Source organism: Cricetulus griseus, chromosome 3 (genome assembly GCF_003668045.3).
Source record: "Cricetulus griseus strain 17A/GY chromosome 3, alternate assembly CriGri-PICRH-1.0, whole genome shotgun sequence".
Taxonomy (NCBI): domain Eukaryota; kingdom Metazoa; phylum Chordata; class Mammalia; order Rodentia; family Cricetidae; genus Cricetulus; species Cricetulus griseus.
This window is the reverse complement of record NC_048596.1, coordinates 169,182,357-169,202,457: the sequence shown is the minus strand read 5'-3', so window position 1 is coordinate 169,202,457 and position 20,101 is coordinate 169,182,357. Positions and strand designations below refer to the sequence as shown.

The 20,101-nt window shown below is 41.3% G+C and overlaps 1 protein-coding gene across 1 annotated transcript; it reads left to right on the top strand.

Annotated features, from left to right (window-relative positions):
- The first annotated feature begins 18,404 nt into the window (after window positions 1-18,404).
- Window positions 18,405-19,832, top strand: LOC113834682 (sentrin-specific protease 2-like). The gene has a single exon (XM_035441681.1). The coding sequence runs from the start codon at window positions 18,405-18,407 to the stop codon at window positions 19,830-19,832; it is 1,428 nt and encodes a 475-aa protein (XP_035297572.1).
- The last annotated feature ends 269 nt before the right edge of the window (window positions 19,833-20,101 follow it).

Here is a 20,101-nt window from a genome sequence, read left to right as displayed (position 1 = left end):
AAATTCCAAGAATCTAATAGTTGTTTGATTTGCAAGGCTGAATAACCTTGCTGCTCTTCAGTATATTCTAGAATTCTGAAAATATCTAATACCAGTGAATGAACGAACCTGCCAATTAGAATGAGAGTAAGCAGGCAAAGAGCAAAAATATCCTTCTTTCCAGCCCTTTATAGGCTGCCAACAGAGGGATGGTCCAGGTTTGGGGAAGTCTTCACATTTCAGTCCACCCAATCTTGAAAAATTGCTTTCATAGTTACCCATATGGCCTTTGGTTCAGTCCATTCCAGATATAGTCAACTTGACAACCAAGAATAGCTGTGAAAGCTACACAGTGAAACTGTCTCATAAGACAGAAACTGTGGAAGAAATAGTAGTTTATGGTGACTGTGGTTTTCAGACTTTGGACCGTTAGAGACAGTCCTTAGCTGCAAACCCTATGCTTGAACTTTGATGTTTTGTGTTTTGTTCTTGTCTCTAAAATAATGGAAGTAATATTGAAATGGGCAGGGACTGTTGTCTGCTTTAACATATCTTTAATGCTGTCTTTTATGTGGATGGGTGTTTGCCTGTATGCATGTCTGTACACTGTTTCAGACTGGTGTCTTCAGGACTGTGGACGGAACCAGCCGTACAGTCCCGGGTCCATTTCTGAGTGGAGGTGTGTGGACTAGGGAAGCTTAGTTACCCAACGACGCTAATGATGAGACAGGAAACACCATGTCATCTCAGGAGGGCTCCCAGCTGACTCTGAGCATCCCCAGTTTATTGAGAGGCCCATTTAAATAGTCCTCTAAGGGCAGGGATAACATCAGGAAGCATTTTTCTCAATGCATATGGCTAACACCAAGTGATTCTGTTGCCTAAACAACTCTTGGTCAAGCAGGCAGAGTCTTGAGCCCAGGTATGGGCCTACTCAAGGCTTAAGCTACAGAGATGCAAATTAGGAGGCATATCACCTTTTGGCCACAGTAAACAGTCACAGCCTGGTGTTAATTAACAATACAATGGTTACTCGGGGTTCCAGGCGCCACCACTGTTTATGTCAGCCAGGGCCCGGAACCCAGAATATTCCATAACAGGGATATTCAGTCCCCCACAGTACACCACATGCATTCCTGCTGCCCATAGAAGCCAGAAGAGAGCATCAGTTCCCATGGAATATTTGAACTACAAAGTGGATTCTGAGAATTGAACCTGTGTCTTCAGAAAAAGCAGGAAGTGCTTGTAACCACTGAGCCATCTCTCTAGACTCATTGGCTACTATTATAATGAATCTATTTATATGGAAGGGAAGTATTTGGGCAGGAAGACCTTTCACACAAATGGTACAAGATAGTGAAAGATGGTGAAAGGAGAAAGCTGAAATTACAAGTTCAACCATGCCTATTATACAGAAGTGTGTTATCCCTCCCTTGTTTCTTCAGAACTCTGTTTTATTTTTCGCGTTCAGTACTCTATTCACTGAATGAACCATTCTACACTGTGTTAGAGAAAAGTCATGTGGGGAACAGGATTGCTAGGGTGAAAGTGCTTGCCAGGTAAGCCTAGGAACCTGAGTTCCACCCCTGGTGCCCATAGTGGATGGAGATACTCATCCTCTGGCTCCCACAAACACATGCTGTGACACATACATACATACATACATACATACATGCATGCATGCATGCATGCATGCATGCATGCATACATACATACATACTTACATAAGTACACAAACATACACACACACAAACACACTAAAGGATAAATTAAAATATAAACGCTTCATGCTCCCCTCCCCCATCACCTCCTTTTTACCCCACTCCCAGTTTACCCAGGTGGTCTTAACTATTTTGCCTACCTTTAGTCCTCCATGGGTGTCTCTCTTAGGGTCCCCCTTTGTTCCTAGATTCAATGGGGTTGTGGATTATAGTCTGTTTATCCTTTGCTTTACATCTATTATGGGCTTATGAGTGAGGGATCAAGAAATTTGTGGAGGTCCTGGGGAGACAGAAATGAAAGAAATATCTCGAGAAAGGCAGCCATTATGGGGGTTAGGGAAAAACCTGGTACCAGAGAAATTCTCAGGAACCCACAAGGATGGTCCCAGCTAAGACATCTAGCAATAGTGGGGAGGGTGTCTAATTGTCATTCCCCTTTAATCCGATTAGTGTCAACCCTAATTGTCACCATAGTACCTACATCCAGTAACTGACGGAAGCAGATGTAGTGACCCACAGTCAATTACTGCACTGAGCTCCTGGATTTCAGTTGAAGAAAGGGAGGAGGGATCATATGAACAAGGGGGTTCAAGACCATGATGGGGAAACCCCAGGGACAGATGACTTGAGCTAATAGGAGTTCACAGACTATGGACTGACATCTGGGGAAACTGTATGGTACTAAACTTCAGCCAATTAATGTGGGTGACAGTTTTGTGGCTTGATCTGTTGGAGGAGTCCCTGGAAGTGGCACCAGGAACTATCCCAGGGGCATGAACTGACTTTTTGGAGCCCATTCCTTATGGTGGAATACTTTGATCAGTCTTGATACAGGGGGGAGGGGATTGGTCCTGCCCAAACTAGGTACCACCAGATTTGTTGACTCCCCAAAGATTTTGTACAATCAATGTTAAAGATCTAATCAAATTCAAAGCACCTCCCAGAGAGCATGTAAAATCATTCTCCTAGGAAATTTCAAGCATACAATACAGCATTATTCACTAGAGTTACAAGGTAGTAGAATACCTTCCTAGTAGATTTTCATCTGGATACTTTGCCAACATGACCATCATTTCATTTTGTTTGTGCTGCAAACCTGGGTAGCCATCATGATATTCTCCATATCCAGGAACCAGGGATTAGAAGATCTCTGTAAGTGAGATCATGCAACACTTATCAAGTTTATGTCATTTGGCAAACTGTCTCCATGTTTTGCCACAGTTTTGCATGAAAAAAATCTATCATTGTGTGCACATATCATATAATATAGCTAATCTTGGTTATCAAATTGATCTCCTCTGGAATCAACTAAAACTTGAGCAGCTAAGCTCATGAGTTTGTGTATGTATGTGTGTGTCAGGGTGTGTGTGTGTGTGTGTGTGTGTGTGTGTGTGTGTGTGTGTGTGTGTGTGTGTACAGAACTTTATTTGTATTTATTTGTTAATTCTTAAAAAGAGTTTTGAGATTAATATCTAATTACATGTTTTCTCCCTTCTATTTCCTTCCTAAAACCTGCACTTTTCCCCTTCACACTCTCATGACTTCCAATTAAACTAATTATTATAGCATGTAAAAACATACATATACACATTCCTAAATGTAAAATGCACAATACTTGTAATATTAATTGTAAGTATGTTTTCAGAGCAGATCATTTGGTATTGGAGAAAGAATTGGTATACTCCTCATGGAGCTGACCTCCTCCCGGAGGGTATTTCTTTATTGGATCAATTATTCAGGAAGCTTGACATGAAAATGGATCAGAAGAGATCAAAAGACCCACTATATGAGAGTCACACCTCCTGGTGGAAGGCTGTGCAAAAGATCCTGGAAGAAGGAAGCCCTTGCCTTTTGTCTGATTACCCTCCCTCTCCCTGGCAAGTTCATCTGAACTGCCAGGGAGGTATTCCTTCACTGCTATTACAGGCAATGACTTTGGAATACCAAAATATCTCGAAGACCACCTCAGGCATCCAAACCCATGGGCTGGACAATTACTGGATTCTTAACTTTCCATTGGGAAACAGACATTGTTTATTAGTCATGCCCCAGCTTCTAAACCACTTCATAAATCCCCTTTCCTATCATTTTCTGAATCCTTACCATAGTCTGCAGAGCTCAGTGCCACCCTGATACCCATATGAAATGCAGATATGGAGGTAAAGAGAATAACCAGTCTTTCCCCCAGACTCAAGGTTACTAAGGAGTAAAGCTGGATTTAGTTGCAGAGCCCAAATCTAGTCAGTAACTACTGTGTGGGTGACTATGTGTTTCTGGGTATGGAACAGAATATACAGCATTGTACTAGTGTTTTGAGAAGTTAGATTCAGTCCCCTTTTGTTTTAATAAATTATATTTGGGGCTGGTGAGATAGTTCATAGATAAAGGTGCTGGCCACCCCCCACCAGGGTTAGAGACCTTCCATGTCCAGGGCCCACATGTGGAATAAGAGAACACTCTTCTCCAAACTACCATCTGAACACCACAACTTCCGATGGATGCTGTGGAACATACACACATGTGTGCAAGAACATGTAAAACAGTTTTAAAGAAATCATATTTGAGTTTAGTGTTTCTATGGAAAAGTTGAAGTGAAGAGTTCCTTCCCTTCAATGCTATCAAATCAGGGAATTAGGGAGGGTAGACTAACACGGGGGAGAAAAAGAGAGTAAAGAGAATGGAGACTGAGAGAACGTTGTTGTGATTTCTTCACTGAAGAGAACATAGCATGAATCATAACATCTCCCCCCACAAACCTCAACAGTTTTCTCTTTTCAAATGAATGACCCCTGTGGTGACCATAGTCCAGGGCCAGTTATAGGACAGCCCAGCTTCCATCTGCTCCCAAAGACTCCCCGAGTTGGGTTAGTTGTCAGCTGTGAACCATTCTAGACAGGCAGAGGGCAAGAGCTGAGCACATGGTAGACTCGGTTCTTGGAACAATGACTATAGGACACAAGAAAGCTGAAATGTTTTGTCTAGACTGCCTTTAGGGGCTTTGCATTACTCTCTGATTGAAATTTAGAAAATCAAAGTCAAGTTTGGTAGATCTGAAATTCTTGGATGAAATGTCAGTGTGAGAATCAGTGTTTTCCATAGGAGCAATACTCTAACCCTCATTGCTATTCAGACAGGCAGAGATGAGCTCTGATTTAATCACTCACTGTCAAGTTAGGCCTGACTAGGGCACTTAGCCTGGGAGACAGCAATTGAAAGACTTAGTCAGCTGAGCACAAGGGTTGAATATTGAACTGGAACCAAAAAGTTCAGCTCTCAGCTTCCTCCTCCTATGGCTGGAGTGGTGCTCCCTACAATCAGTTTCCCTAACATAAGATTGCGATCTGAAATGGCTTGCATGAAACCCTTGGCAAGTCTAACTTTTGGGTATGATGAACATAGACTCAGGAAGCACAGAGCTAAAGCCATTTACAAGAAGAGATCTGTCACATGTGCATGTACACGTGTGGAAATTGGGTTTGGTCAAGTAAAGTTTCATTTTGTGTCTCTCACATGAGTGGTGCTAGACAGTGAGGTTGCGAGTACACTGTGCACTTGAGAAATACAAATTCTCAGGACAAAGAGGGCCTCACCTTACATACAACAGGACAAAGAGGTGCTGGCCCCACAAGATTGTGGAAAATATAAGCACAAGAGGAATATGTTACCCTTTGTTTTCTTGATGTCCTGGCTTAATGCCTGTCTTGCTGTCTTCCAGGAGATGTTTGATGACAATTATCTTAGCTATTGATTGCCATGCAGTATGGACCGTCCAGTAGTTTAGAAACTGGTTCTGAGGAGAGAGAAACAAAGAGGGATTCACAGTGTTCATTTGCTTCCGTGTCAACACAATCCCTTATCTCAAAATGGATTGTTATAAAAAGAGAGAGAAAAAATAACAAAGTAAGTTGTTTCCTCTCTTTCTTAACTACTTTCTCTCCCCCCCTTTTTTTTTAACAGAATTGAGAAATGAAAACCATGGGGAAATTTGAAGGGTATCTAGAATGTGGTTCTGATGGAAACAATGTCCTAAAGGTTAGTAACTTTATTCACAAAACACCTCACCTTTACAAGGGCAACATGAACTGTGTTAATGGTTAGAATGATAAGACGATGAAAAAAATATTCTTCCATTCACTTTAGACAGAATCATGTGTCCCAGTCTGTGCACAAACTCACTTTCACCAAGAATTGCCTGCATTTTTAATCCTGCATATTTTACTTCCCATGAACTGGTATTACAGAAGCGCTGCACCATGTATGGTTTATGGGATACTAGGGAAAATGCAGGACTCCATACATGCCAGGCATTCATTCTCCAAATGGGGTCATATCGCAGGCTCATTTCTGTATCTCTATGCACTGATCATTGTGTGTCCTGTGTCTCAGGTGATGTTTGAAATATTGGGGAAAAGTGAGTTAAGAAAACAGATGCAGTCCCTTCCTTCACAGACCCTGAAATATATTGAAGAAGATACACAATAGTCAAGGAAGGAAGTCAGTATATAATGCCTCATCCTGATGAGCTTTGTATGATTCTGGGATGGAGAGTTGGGAAGTTTTAGACAGGGTGGCTACCAAAGGCCTTTGCAAAGAAACAGCATTTGAGCTGGAGCAACAATATGATCTGATGACCAGGCGAGGATAGTGGAGGGTACAATCTCAGAGTGAATAGTGTACACAAAGGCTAGGAGCTTGGAAACACTTCCTGAGTTGACAAAGATGAAGGTCTTATTGACAATTTCTCTTGGCAATAAGAATCATGGCTTCATGAACCCTAGTGACCAATAGGAACTATTGCAATTCCTTGGGAAACTACTCTCATCAGAAAATTCAAGTGACAAGAAAAAATTTATGTTTTTTTAAATATCAATAAAGTTGACACAGTCATCTGGGCAACTATTTGGCTTTCTCTTTTAAAGACTAAATATCTTACAACTTAAGATCAAGCAGTTGCACACTACAAAGATTTTAAAATTAAGCCCCTGCATCCACTGAGGTCACTTTGTGCAACTGTCACCCTTTGCACCTTTGTTGGCCTGAGAGTCTAGCTTGTTGTCTTGTCAGTAAAGTCCATTCTGACCTCAGGATATTTAGAGTGAAGGCAGTTGGACAACAAAGGATGGGGGTTCTGAATGGAAATAGCACATAATATCCTGTGGATCCCCTGTCTCTAAGCATTAAACATCTGTCACAATTACAGAAGAGAGATGGTACCAGGAGAGACAAGGGATGAATCCATGTTCCCTCATCCACTGCTAGCTTTTAACATTGTTTAACCTGCCTGCAGATTTTGGATGACTTTCCATGGCTTAGCAGTCCTCAATGCCCACACATCTTCCTGTGTCTTCTTGCTTCTCCCACACTCTACTATCCTTTGCTGGGAGGTGCAATTGCTTATATGCACAAACCTCTGTGAGTGCTTGGGGTGTTGTTTCCATTTTCTAGGAGACAGGCTATTGACTACTGCTGAATGGAAAACTTTTAAGAACTGTAAAGCCTGTACTTTCTTCCTGACCAGGTGTCTCTTTTTATTTTATCATGTGACCACTGAACATAAAAGGAAAGAGGAGAATGTCTTTCCCCACCCTAAGAACATGTTACCTCATGTTTCCAAGGAGGTATGAAGGTGACATTTATAAATAACATTCTTCAGGCCTTTAATATCTGGGAACAGAAAGGATATATATTCTCTCACAGAATACAACCCTCTTCTTGACATAATTTACCCAAGTGTGTCCTATTAAAATTTAAATTGATAAAAATTAAGGTACTATATGGGGGGAGAGGTATACCCTTTTAATATCAGCACCTAAAATATAGAGGCAAATGGCCCTCCATGAATTCCAGGATAACCTGTTCTACAGAACAAATTCCAGGAAAGTCAAGCCTACACAGTAAATTCCTTTATAGAAAACAATTGAGACAATAAATTCAAGTTCTTTGAAGGCATTGTTCTGGCATCATTTCATCTGCCATCTTCTCCTGAGTCCTACTCCTGCTCAAGGTCCCCAGTACTCTAGTATCTCTCTGGGCCTGAGGCTACAGAGAGTGAACCCGCCTGCATAGAGTGGACCCACTCAGACAGAAAGGACCTCCATGAGTCTGGAAATAACTCACTCTTCCTTCCCCCTCTGCCTCCCTGACCTCTCCTGAGTCCTACTCCGGCACAAGGTCCCCATCAACCCAGGATTTCTCTGGGCCTGCAGCTATATAGGGTGGTCCTGCCTGCATAGAGTGGACCTGCCCAGACAGGAAGGACCTCACTCTCCCTTGCCCCTCTGCCGACCCAAACTCTCCTGAGTGAGAAGATTACCAGGAGAGGCAAGACTATCCATATCTGCAGACATTGCCCACACACACCACCGTGTGACAAGAGGAGATAGAGAACCACCACCTGCAACCACTGGAAGAAGAGATGGGAAGAAGGCAGAATAAGAACACACTCAACAGAAAGACCAATATGACACCACCAGAATCTAGGGACTCCACACCAGCAAGTTCTGAAAAGCACAACACAGAGGAAGAAGAAAAGACAGACCAAAAATCTACTTCATGAAGATGTTAGAGACCCTTAAAGAGGAAACAAGAAAATCTCTTAAAGAAATAGAAGAAAAAACAAACAAAAAAATTCAAGAAATAAGTAATTCTCTTAAAGAATCTAAAGAAAAACAACCAAACATGTGAAGGAAGCACTGGAAACAGTTCAAGGCATGAAAGCTGAAAAGGAAACAATAAAGAAAACACAGAATGAGGGGATACTGGAAATACAGAGCCTGGATAAATGATCACGATCTAAGGATGTGAGTATAACCAATAGAATACAAGAGAAGAAAGAGAGAATCATAGTTGTTGAAGACTCGCTAGAGGATATACAGTCATTGACCAAAGAAAATCTCAAGTCCAACAAATCTCTAACACAAAATATCCAGGAAATAAAGGACACCGAGAAAAGGCCCAATCTGAGAATAATAGGTAAGAAGAAGGTGAAGAAATACAGGTCAAAGGTACAGAAAACATATTCAACAGAATCATAGAAAAAAACTTCCCCAACCTACAGAAGGATATGCCTATGAAAGTACAAGAAGCTTATAGAACACTAAATAGACGGGACCACAAAAAGAACTCCCCTCACCACATAATAATCAAAATACCAAACTTACAGAATAAAGAGAAAATATTAAGAGCAGCAAAGGAAAAAGGTCAAGTTACATATTAAGGCAGACCTATCAGAATCACACCTGACTTCTCAATGGAAACTTTAAAAGCCAGAAGCTCCTGGTTAAATGTCCTTCAAACACTAAGGGAACATGGATGCCAACTCAGACTACTGTATTCAGCAAAGCTTTCAATTACTATAAATGGAGAAAACAAGATATTCCGTGACAAAACCAGATTTAAACAATACATATACACAAATCCAGCACTATGGAAAGTCCTAATGGGAAAACTCCAACCCAACGAAGATAACTACACTCACAAAAACATAGTAATAGATAATCCAACTTTACCAAACAGGAAAAGAAACAGGAGGGGGAAATCCACACACAATGACACCACCAACAATAAATCCAAAACAAACAAGAATGAACAATCAATGGACATTAATATCCCACAATGTCAACAGTCTTAACCTGCCTATAAAAAGATACAGGTTAACAAAATGGATATGAAGACAGAATCCATCCTTCTGCTGTATACAAGAAATACACCTCAACTTCAGACAGGAGTTACCTCAGAGTAAAGGATTGGGAAAAGATTTTCCAATCAAATGAACCCAAGAAACAAGCTGGTATAGCAATACTAATATCTACCAAATTAGACTTTAAACTAAAATCAATCAAAAGAGATGAAGAAGGGCATTTCATACTCATCACAGGAAAAGTCCATCAAGATGAAGTCTCAATCCTAAACATCTATGCCCCAAATACAAAGTCACACACATTTGTAAAAGAAACATTACTAAATTTCAAACCACACATAAAACCATACACACTTATAGTAGGAGACTTCAACACCCCTTTTTCACCAATAGACAGGACCAGCAGACAGAAACTTTACAAAGAAACAGGATCTAACAGAAGTTATGACCCAACAGGGTTTAACAGATATCTATAGAACATTCCATCCAAACACAAAAGAATATACCTTCTTCTTAGTACCACATGGAATTTCTCTAAAATTGACCACATACTCATATAGCAAACCTCAATAGGTACAAAAAATAGAAATAACCCCCCGTATCTTATCAGACCACCACGCTTTAAGATTAGAATTCAACAGCAATACAATTCGCAGAAAACCTACAAAGTCAAGGAAATTAAATAACACCCAATTGCACCATTCCTGGGTTGAGGAAGAAATAAAAAGTGAAAGTAAAGACTTCCTAGAATTTAATAAGAATGTAGACACAACATACCCAAACTTATGGGACACTCTGAAAGCAGTGCTAAGAGGAAAGTTCATAGCACTAATTGCCCACATGAAGAAACTGGAGAAAAGTCACACTAGAGAATTGAAAGTACAGCTGAAAACTTTAGAACAAAAAGAAGCAAACTCAACACAGAGGAGTACACGCCAGGAAATAATCAATCTGAGGGCTGAAATCAATAAAGTAGAAACTAGGAAAACATTACAAAGAATCAATGTAACAAAGAGTTGGTTCTTTGAGAAGATCAACAAGATAGACAAACCTCTATCCAAAGGAACCAAAAGGCAGAGAGAGAGAGGATGCTATTAACAAAATCAGAAATGAAAAGGGGGGATATAACAACAGACACTGATGAAATCCAGAGAATCATCAGGCCATACTTTGAAAACCTGTACTCCACAAAATTTGAAAATCTAAAGGAAATGGACAATTTTCTGGATAGATATCTCTTACCAAAATTAAAGCAAGAACAGATAAACAGTTTAAATCAACCTATAACCCCTAATGAAATAGAAGCAGTCATTAAAAGCCTCCTAACTGAAAAGTCCAGGGCCAGATGGCTTAACTGCAGAATTCTACCAGAAATTCAAACAAGAGCTAATAATACCAGTACTCCTCAAATTGTTCCACATAATAGAAGCAGAAGGGACATTGCCAGACTCTTTTTACGAGGGTACAATCACTTTGATACCCAAGCCACACAAAGATACAACTAAAAAAGTGAACTACAGACCAATATCCCACATGAACATCAATGCAAAAATACTCAACAAAATATTGGCGAATTGAATCCAAGAACACATCATAAAAATCATCCAATATGATCAAGTAGACTTCATCCCAGGGATGCAAGGATGGTTCAACATATGAGACTCCATCAATGTAATTCACCATATAAACAAACTGAAAAAGAAAAACCACATGATCATCTCACTAGATGCTGATAAAGCCTTTGACAAAATCCAATATCCCTTCATGATAAAGACTCCCTTCTTGGAGAGAACGAAATAAGAGGAACATATCTAAACATGATAAAAGCAATGTACACCAAACCAATAGCCAACATCAAACTAAATGGAGAGAAACTCAAAGTGATTCTTCTAAAATCAAGACCAAGACAAGGCTATCCACTCCCACCATATCTCTTCAATATTGTACTTGAAATTCAAGCTAGAGCAATAAGACAAGAAAAGGAGATCAAAGGGATACAAATTGGAAAGGAAGAAGTCAAACTTTCATTATTTGCAGATGATATGATAGTCTACATAAGTAATCCGAAAAATTCTAGCAGGGAACTCCTACATCTGATAAAGACCTTCAGTAAAGTAGCAGGATACAAAATTAACTCAAAAAAGTCAGTAGTCCTAGTATATACAGATGATAAATGCAATGAGAAAGAAATCATAGAAACCTCACCCTTCACAATATCCACAAGCAACATCAAATACCTTGGGGTAACACTAATGAAAAAAGTGAAAGATCTGTACAGTATGAACTTTGAGTCTTTAAAGAAAGAATTTAAAGAAGATATCAGAAATTGGAAAGATCTCCCATGCTCTTGGATAGGTAGAATCAACATAGTAAAAATGGCAATCTTGCCAAAAGCCATCTACATCAACGCAATCCCCATCAAAATCCCAATACAGTTCTTCACAGAACTTGAAAGAACAATACTCAACTTTATATGGAAAAACAAAAAATACCCAGGATAGCCAAAACAACCCTGTCCAATAAAGGATCTTCTGTAGGCATCACCATCCCTGACTTCAAGCTATATTATAGAGCCATAGTTCTGAAAACAGCTTGGTATTGGCACATAAATAGACACATAGACTAATGGAATTGAATTGAAAACCCAGATATTAACCCACTCACTTACAAACACCTTATTTTTGACAAAGATGCTAAATCTATAAAATGGAAAAAAGACAGCATCTTCAACAAATGGTGCTGGCACAACTGGATTCGGACATGCAGAAGATTGCAGATAGCTCCATATCTGTCACCATGCATAAAACTTAAGTGCAAATGGATCAAAGATCTCATCATAAATCCAGCCACACTGAATCTTCTAGAAGAGAAACTGGGAGCTACCCTTGAAGGAATTGGCACAGGAGACTGTTTCCTGAACATTACACCAGTAGAACAGACATTGAAATGTGCAATTAATAAATGGGACCTCCTGAAACTGAGATGCTCTATAAGGTAACGGACACAGTCAGTAAGACAAAATGACAGCCTACAGAATGGGAAAAGATCTTCACCAACCCCACATCTGACAGAGGGCTGATTTCCAAAATATACAATGAACTCAAGAATCTAGCCCCAAAACATCAAACAATGAAATTAAAAAATGGGGTGCAGAACTAAATAGAGAATTCTCAACAGAGGCATCTGAAATGGCTGACAGACACTTAAGAAAGTGCTCAAAATCCTTGGCCATCAGAGAAATACAACTCAAAACAACTCTGAGATACCATCTTACACCAGCCAGAATGGCTAAAATCAAAAACACCAAAAAAGTCTATGCTGGAGAGGATAGAAAAGGGAACACTCCTCCATTTCTGGTAGGAGTGCAAACTTGTAAGACAACTTTGGAAATCAGTATGGTGGTTGTTCAGATATTTGGAATCAGCCTACCTCAAGATCCAGCAGTTCCTCTCTTGGGCATATACCCAAATGATGCACATTCATACAACAAGGACATACATTCAACCATGTTCATAGCAGCACTGTTTTAATAGCCAGAACCTGGAAACAATCTAGATGCCCCTCAATTGAAGAATGGGTAGAGAAAATTTGGTACATTTATACAATGGAGTACTACTCAGCAGAAAAAACAAAACAAAACAAAACATCAGAATCTTGAAATTCGCAGGCAAATGGATGGAACTAGAAGAAACCACCTGAGTGATGTAATCCAGTCACAAAAAGACAAACATGGTATTTACTCGCTTATATATGATTTTAGACTTAGAGCAAAGGATTAACAGTCTACAATCCTCTTCAGCAAAGAAACTAGGAAACAAGAAGGACTCTAAGAGAAAAATGCATGGATCCCAAAGAATGGGAAGGGGCAGGATCTCATGAGCTATTTGGGAGCATGAGGGTAGGGGACAGGGAGCTGCCAGAATGAGAGGAGGAGAAGAGGAGGGGAGAGGAGGAAATGGAGGAGCAGAAATGTTGAGTTGGGGGAAGAATAGAGCAGAGCATGATGAGAGATACCATATCAGAGGGAGCCATTATACATCCAAGGAGAGATCTGGCACTAGGCATATTTCCAGAGATCTACAAGAATGACACAAACTGACAATCCAGACAATGGTAGAGAGGATAACCTAAATTCCCTTCACCTATAATGAGACTAATAACTACTTTTTAGCCACCCTAGAGCCCTCATCCAGTGGCTGATGGAAGCAGAGACAAACATCCACAGATATACACTGAACTGAACTCTGGAACCTAATTGCAGAGAGGGAGGAAAGAGGATCAAAGGGGTCGGTACCAGGCTGGTGAAACCCATAGCATCAGCTGGCCTGAGCAAGGGGGAGCACATTGACCCTAGAGTGTTATGTGGGAGGCCAGCACAGGACTGAATCAGATGCCTGAACGTGGATGTCAATGAGGAGGCCTCTGCACTCTAGGGTGTCCCTGGATCAGTATTTTTCCCTGGTGTAAGAAGATACTTTGAGAGCCCATCCCATATGAAGGGATGCACTCTTGGCCTGGACACATAGGGGAGGGCCTAGGCCTGGGCCAGGATGATGTCGTGGACTTTGGGGAGCCCCCATCGAGGGCCCTACCCTGCCTGAGGAGTGGAGGGTGGATGAGGTGAGGGGCAGTTGGGGGGTTGGGGGGAGGGTTTGGGGGGAGGGGAGGTAGAAGGGATTGAAATGTGAAGCAAACATCTGTCTCAGAATCTCCTCTTTCTTCCCTCCCAAATTTGCCTGTTTTGAAACTTGGACCCCTCATGTCAATTAAGAACTGACTGATGAGTATTGATCTGTATTGATCTGATGTTTGCTGACAGGATGAAGATGGGTGTGATGCTGGAGGAAAAGCTATGGAGCTTGACTCTCTTTATCTTTGCTTCTACACTCCTGAATAATAGCAGGACAGGCAGTATATAGACCTGTCACTCACTGAGAAGATTTGGGGCCAGTGCTCTTTTTCATATTGGTAATTGCTGTTTATTTTACTCATTTCTCAATTGACTTACTTTCATTTTCACACAAGTGTGAATTCCAAGTATTTTCAGCCAAATGACTCCTGAAAATTCCTCTTCATGGATGATCTATTCCCTTTCTTTCTGGTGAATACCTTCATTGTGGTTGTGCCTGGGTGCCCTCACGTGTGTGTGTGTGTGTGTGTGTGTGTGTGTGTGTGTGTGTGTGTGTGTGTAGGAGAGAGAGAGAGGGAGAGAGAGAGAGAGAGAGAGAGAGAGAGAGAGAATTTGACAGTGTGTGAGTGCACAACTGCATGTTCATTCTCTTCAGTAGCTTTGCTTTTCCACAACTAAGGTGTAAATTCTATGTCTTGTATCACTATAGGCATTATATCACTAATTCACACCCCAGTAACAAGTTGAACACATTCTTGAGAGTTAATGATGCTGGGGATTGAACATAACATTTGCATTGAAACACATACTACTACTGAAGTTCAACTCCTCCCTTTCTAGAATTTATTTTATGTATATTTTGAAGTCTTGCTTAATATCACATTTTGCAATATGCATTCATCCATGTACCATTCATTAGTTTATGAACAATGGTCTCTGGATTACAAAATGAAGAAAGAATTACTTAGAAATGCATTGTTCCACTCCTCCATTGCTGTGGGAATGCAAACTTGTACAGCCACTTTGGAAATCAGTATGGCTGTTTCTCAGGAAAATGGGAATCAGTATACCTCAAGATACAGCAATTCCACTCTTAGGCATATACCCAAAGGAAGCACATTCATACCATAAGGACATGTGTTCAACTATGTTCATAGCAGCATTATTTGTAATAGCCAGAACTTGTAAGCAACCTAAATGCTCCTCAACCAAGAATGGATAAAGAAAATGTGGTACATTTACACAATGGAGTACTACTCAGCGGGGGAAAAAAAAAAAACAAAAAACCAAAAAAACAAAAACCAATAAAACCTTGACATTCGCAGGCAAATGGATGGAACTAGAAGAAACCATCCAGCTGGGCATTGGTGGCACACGCCTTTAATCCTAGCATTTGGGAGGCAGAGGCAGGCAGATCTATGTGAGTTCAAGGCCAGGATAGGCTCCAAAGCTACACAGAGAAACCCTGTCTCAAACAAACAAACAAACAAACAAACAAAAAACAAAAACAAAATAAAACAAAAACCCCATGAGTGAGGTAACCCAGACACAGAAAGAAAAACATGGTGTGTGCTCATGCATATGAGGATATTAGACCGCCAGAGAAGCTAGGAAACAAGGAGGACCCTAAGAGAGATATGCATGGCCCACAGAGAAGGGGAAAGGGTCAAGATCTCCTGAACAAATTGGGAGCATGTGGGGAGTGGGGAGGGAGATAGGAGAAAAGGAGGGGTGAAGGGGGAGGGGAACATGAGGGGTTAGGGAGATCCAAGTTGGGGGAAGAATAGTGAAGGAGAACAAGAAAAGAGATACCTTAGTAGAGGGAGCTATTATCAGTTTAAAGAGAAGTCTGGCACTAGGGAAATGTGCAGAGTTCCACAAGGATAACTGCAACTAAGAATCTAAGCAATAATGAAGAGGATACCTTAAATACCAATCCCCTATAATGACTACCTTAAATGCTATCATAGAGCCTTCATCTACTAGATGATGGAAGCAGAAGCAGAGATTCACAGCCAAGCACTGAGCTGAACTCCTGGAATCCATGTGTAGAGAGGAAGGCGTGATGAGCAAAGGGATCAAGACCATCCTGGGGAAACCCAGAGAAACAGCTGAACTTAGCAAGTGGAAGTTCACGGACCCAAGTCTTTCAGCTGGGAACCAGCATTGGACTAAAACAGGCCCCTGCATGTGGTTGTCAGTTGAGAGGCCTGGGCAGTCTATGGGGCCTCTGACAATGAAACCAGATTTATCCCTAGTGCACGATAGGTTTGCAGAGCCTATTCCCTTTGAAGGGCTACTCTCTCAGCCTAGATACATGGGGGAGGTCCTAGGTCCTGCCCTAAATGATGTGACAGATTGGTGATCCCTCATGTGAGGCCACACCCTCCCTGGAAAGTGGATGGAGGTGAGAAGAGGGGCTTGTGGGGGCATGGGAGGGCAAGAGAAAGAGGGAAATGGGATTGATATGTAAAATAAGATTGTTTTTAATTGAAATAAAATTTATTTTTTAAAAAAGAAATGCATTATTCCCCAAACTTCCAATGTCTTTGTGTCACTTATGATTTCATTACACTTTATACTTTATCTCTGGTTTGTCTACATGAGACAATTCTGAGAATATGCTCCTCCTTGGTCTTTTTTACAGGCATAACCACATCTGCTTTATTTTTTTAAAAATGTCCTTTAATTGAATTCTTCCCAGTGTTTTCTATGGGATAGATACTTTGTGTCTTTCTCAACACAGCCTACAGGGTTCAACAGGATGCTGATTAACCCATTAATGTTGTTAAAGTATAATGTATTGTTGGTAGCTGGTGTCCACCAGGTCTCACAGCTGTAACTTTCTTGTACTTACTAGAAATATTGAGACGAAATACATTGATATAATGAAAATCTCCTTTTGGGGTAAATTTCATCCACTAATGTTAGAAGCATAAGACTCCAAGTCAGGGAATAACACTTACGTTTTGTTTTCTATAATTAAAAACAGTAACACATAGCAGATTCTTCCCTAAGAGGCAGCAGGATCATGGGATGAGTTAGTTTATGATGAGACAACAAACAACCGACACAAATCAGTGGATCAACAAATCAAAGCTTCTCCCCTTTGCTTTCACTGATTTTTGTGAGGGGTTAATGATCATTCAGGGTGCAGCTAATCCAGATTCACCTTGATCCAGTATCTGTACCCTCATGGCTAGGAGGAGGGAGTAAGGTTGACTCTGCATTGGCTCTTAGATTCTGCCTAGATGAATGAACAGACACTGCCTGAGCCATATTTCGCGAAATAAATCAAAGCTCTATGGATGTGTAGGTGAACTGAGCCTAATCCTCTGTCCATAAGAGAAGAGAGATGTATCTAAATGGTTCCAAGTGTCTAACCTCTCTCCTAGACTTCACATTAGAGAAAAATGAAGTGTAGTAAATCTACTGTTCTTCCCAATAGTCTCTCCCTTTCTGAAGACAGAGCTACACCTCTTCCCCTCTGAGCTTTAACTGACTCTGTGTTTGTTTCCGGCTTTTAGACAGGCACAGTCCAAGAGGAACTTAAAGGATGGAAACAAGCATTAAGATCCTTAAACTGGCCAGCAATGGTGGCATACACAGTACTTCCTGCAATCAGGATGCAGAAGCAGCTGAATCTCTGTGTGTTTCGGGACAGCCTGGTTGACAAAGTGAGTTCTAGGATAGCAAGGGTTGTTACAGAGAAACCCTATATCAAAAACAAAGTCATCAAAAAAGGATCTTAGACCCGGGAGACAATGGGTGATGGCTCCACTCACTATAGAATGTTGTCATGAAGTATCAAACTGCATCATAACCAACTATAGAACATCAGGCTCTTAGCCAGGGCAACAGTGAAGCAAACAGTCTTGCCTCAAATTTGTTGACTGTGCTGCCAAGCGCTTATGCCTTAGAGCTACTGGTTACAAAGCTTTGTAATTACCTCAATTTCGGGGGAAACAGAGGCCCATTGCCCTCTGAAGCCCCACTTTTCCCTCAAGACAAGACTTTTGAATTAAGACCATCGAACTGTCTACAGGGAAACTACTAGAGAACTACCTCCCAAGAGATAAGAATGAATTGATGGCCTCAGTGAGGTAAAGGTTCACTTCCATCCTGTCACATCCATCTTGTGTCACTTTCCTCCTGCCTCCAACACCAAAAGTGTACCTTCACTGCTAAAAAGGACATCTAGCACTTTACACTGTGAATTCTGAACATCAAAATGTCTCAGGATAAGATGACTCCTAGTGGACTAACTGATCCATCAGACATCAATTCAATATCCCCAAAGGATGCACAAAGAGTCAGACTATCCTGCACTTCAACATGGAAATTAAAAGGCATTTGCCAAGTAGACAGCCAGTTCCTGACCAAAGGTAGGCAAAGGCCTTCCTTGACAAGGCAATGTAACCAACAGATTGGTACCATGAGTCCCAAACATGTAGTGAAATTTCGAAAAAGAAAGAGCCAGGGGGAAGGAGGAAGAGATGAGAAGTGTGAAGAGCCACACGAGTCTCCCAAGAGAGTGAAACAAGAACTCTATGAAAAAGAGCCTGCTCATCAAGAATCTGGAAATCGTCAGGCAATGAATCCCATGGCAAAGGGTCCATTGCACCCAAATAAACAAGACAGGGTCAGAGACCCTGAAGAGGAGGATGTCATTGAGGTGAAATATGTGGGTGCTGGCAAGAGTCGCAAGCGCACTTACTCCAACATACAGGACAGAGTTGAGAAACAGCACAATGAAAAGTGCAGAAGGTTGTCTGACCATCTTCAACCCTGCGATCCTGTCCACTCTGGCCCTCCCAGCACTCACACAAGACCTGCTGACAACCTGAAGAACATCAAAGGCTGCATGGAAGAACATATTCATGGCTGTGAAACAACTCAGTTCCAGCCAAATCAATTCAGACATCCTGTCAGAAGACACCATTCACCAGTCACAATTGAAAAGAGCTATTCACCAGAGACACATTTTGAAACAAAAAAGACAGGTGGAATTAATTTTGAAAACAAGAGAACTAGACACCACCCCCAGCCTGACATTCTGGGAGGAGCTCAGGCCCCAAACTCCAAAAATAGTGACACCAGTGGCATCTTCCACAAGAACAAGTTAACACCTGAGGCCGAGGAGGAGCCTTTTGAGGAGCAAGAGAAGGGCAGTAGCCAAGACCATGGCCCTGATGTAACACCTGACATGGAGCAGGAAATCATGAATGCACTCGGTCCAGGGCCACAAGAGGACATCTTAAGCAGTGCATTTAAACTGAACATCACCAGAGGAGACATGCAGACTCTACGGGAAAGCCAGTGGCTCAATGATGACATCATAAATTTTTACATGAACCTACTCTCACACAGGAGCAAATCACCAGGCTATGCCTCACTTCACACCTTTAATACATTCTTCTATACGAAACTCAAGTGTGGGGGATACAGGTCTGTGAAAAAGTGGACCCGGGCCGTGAATATCTTTGAAAAGGACATTGTCCTCGTGCCGGTACATCTTCATGTCCACTGGAGTCTTGTGGTCATAGACCTACGAAAGAAGACCGTTGTCTACTGGGATTCCATGGGACTCAAAAGAACAGATGTCCTGGGATTGATTTTCCAGTACCTGCAAGAAGAAAGCAAAGCAAAAAGGAATATAGATCTGGACCCCTCGGAGTGGAAGCAATACTGCATGTCAGCAGAGGAGATTCCCCTGCAGTTGAATATGAACGATTGTGGAGTGTTTACCTGTAAATATGCAGACTGTATTTCGAGAGGCCAACCCATAAACTTTTCTCAGCAGCATGTGCCTCTGTTTAGGAAGAAGATGGTGTGGGAAATCCTGCATAAGCGCTTACTGTAACAGCAGCACCTGCTGGCTGCTGAGGCTGCTCTGCACTCTTTTGTAGATGCTGCCAGGGGCTTCAGGCATGGTGGCTTGAAGAGCCTTGAAACAGTTTCTGGACTGTAAAAAATGGGTGATTCCCCAACACTCTTCCATGTACTGCTAACTTGGAGCAAAGAAGAGCTGCATCTGGGGCAATCTATACATGTATATGCCTACTACATGCTAGAAACACACAACCCACACAATCTAACATGCTGATAAGCATGCTACTTTCAAGATTTTGT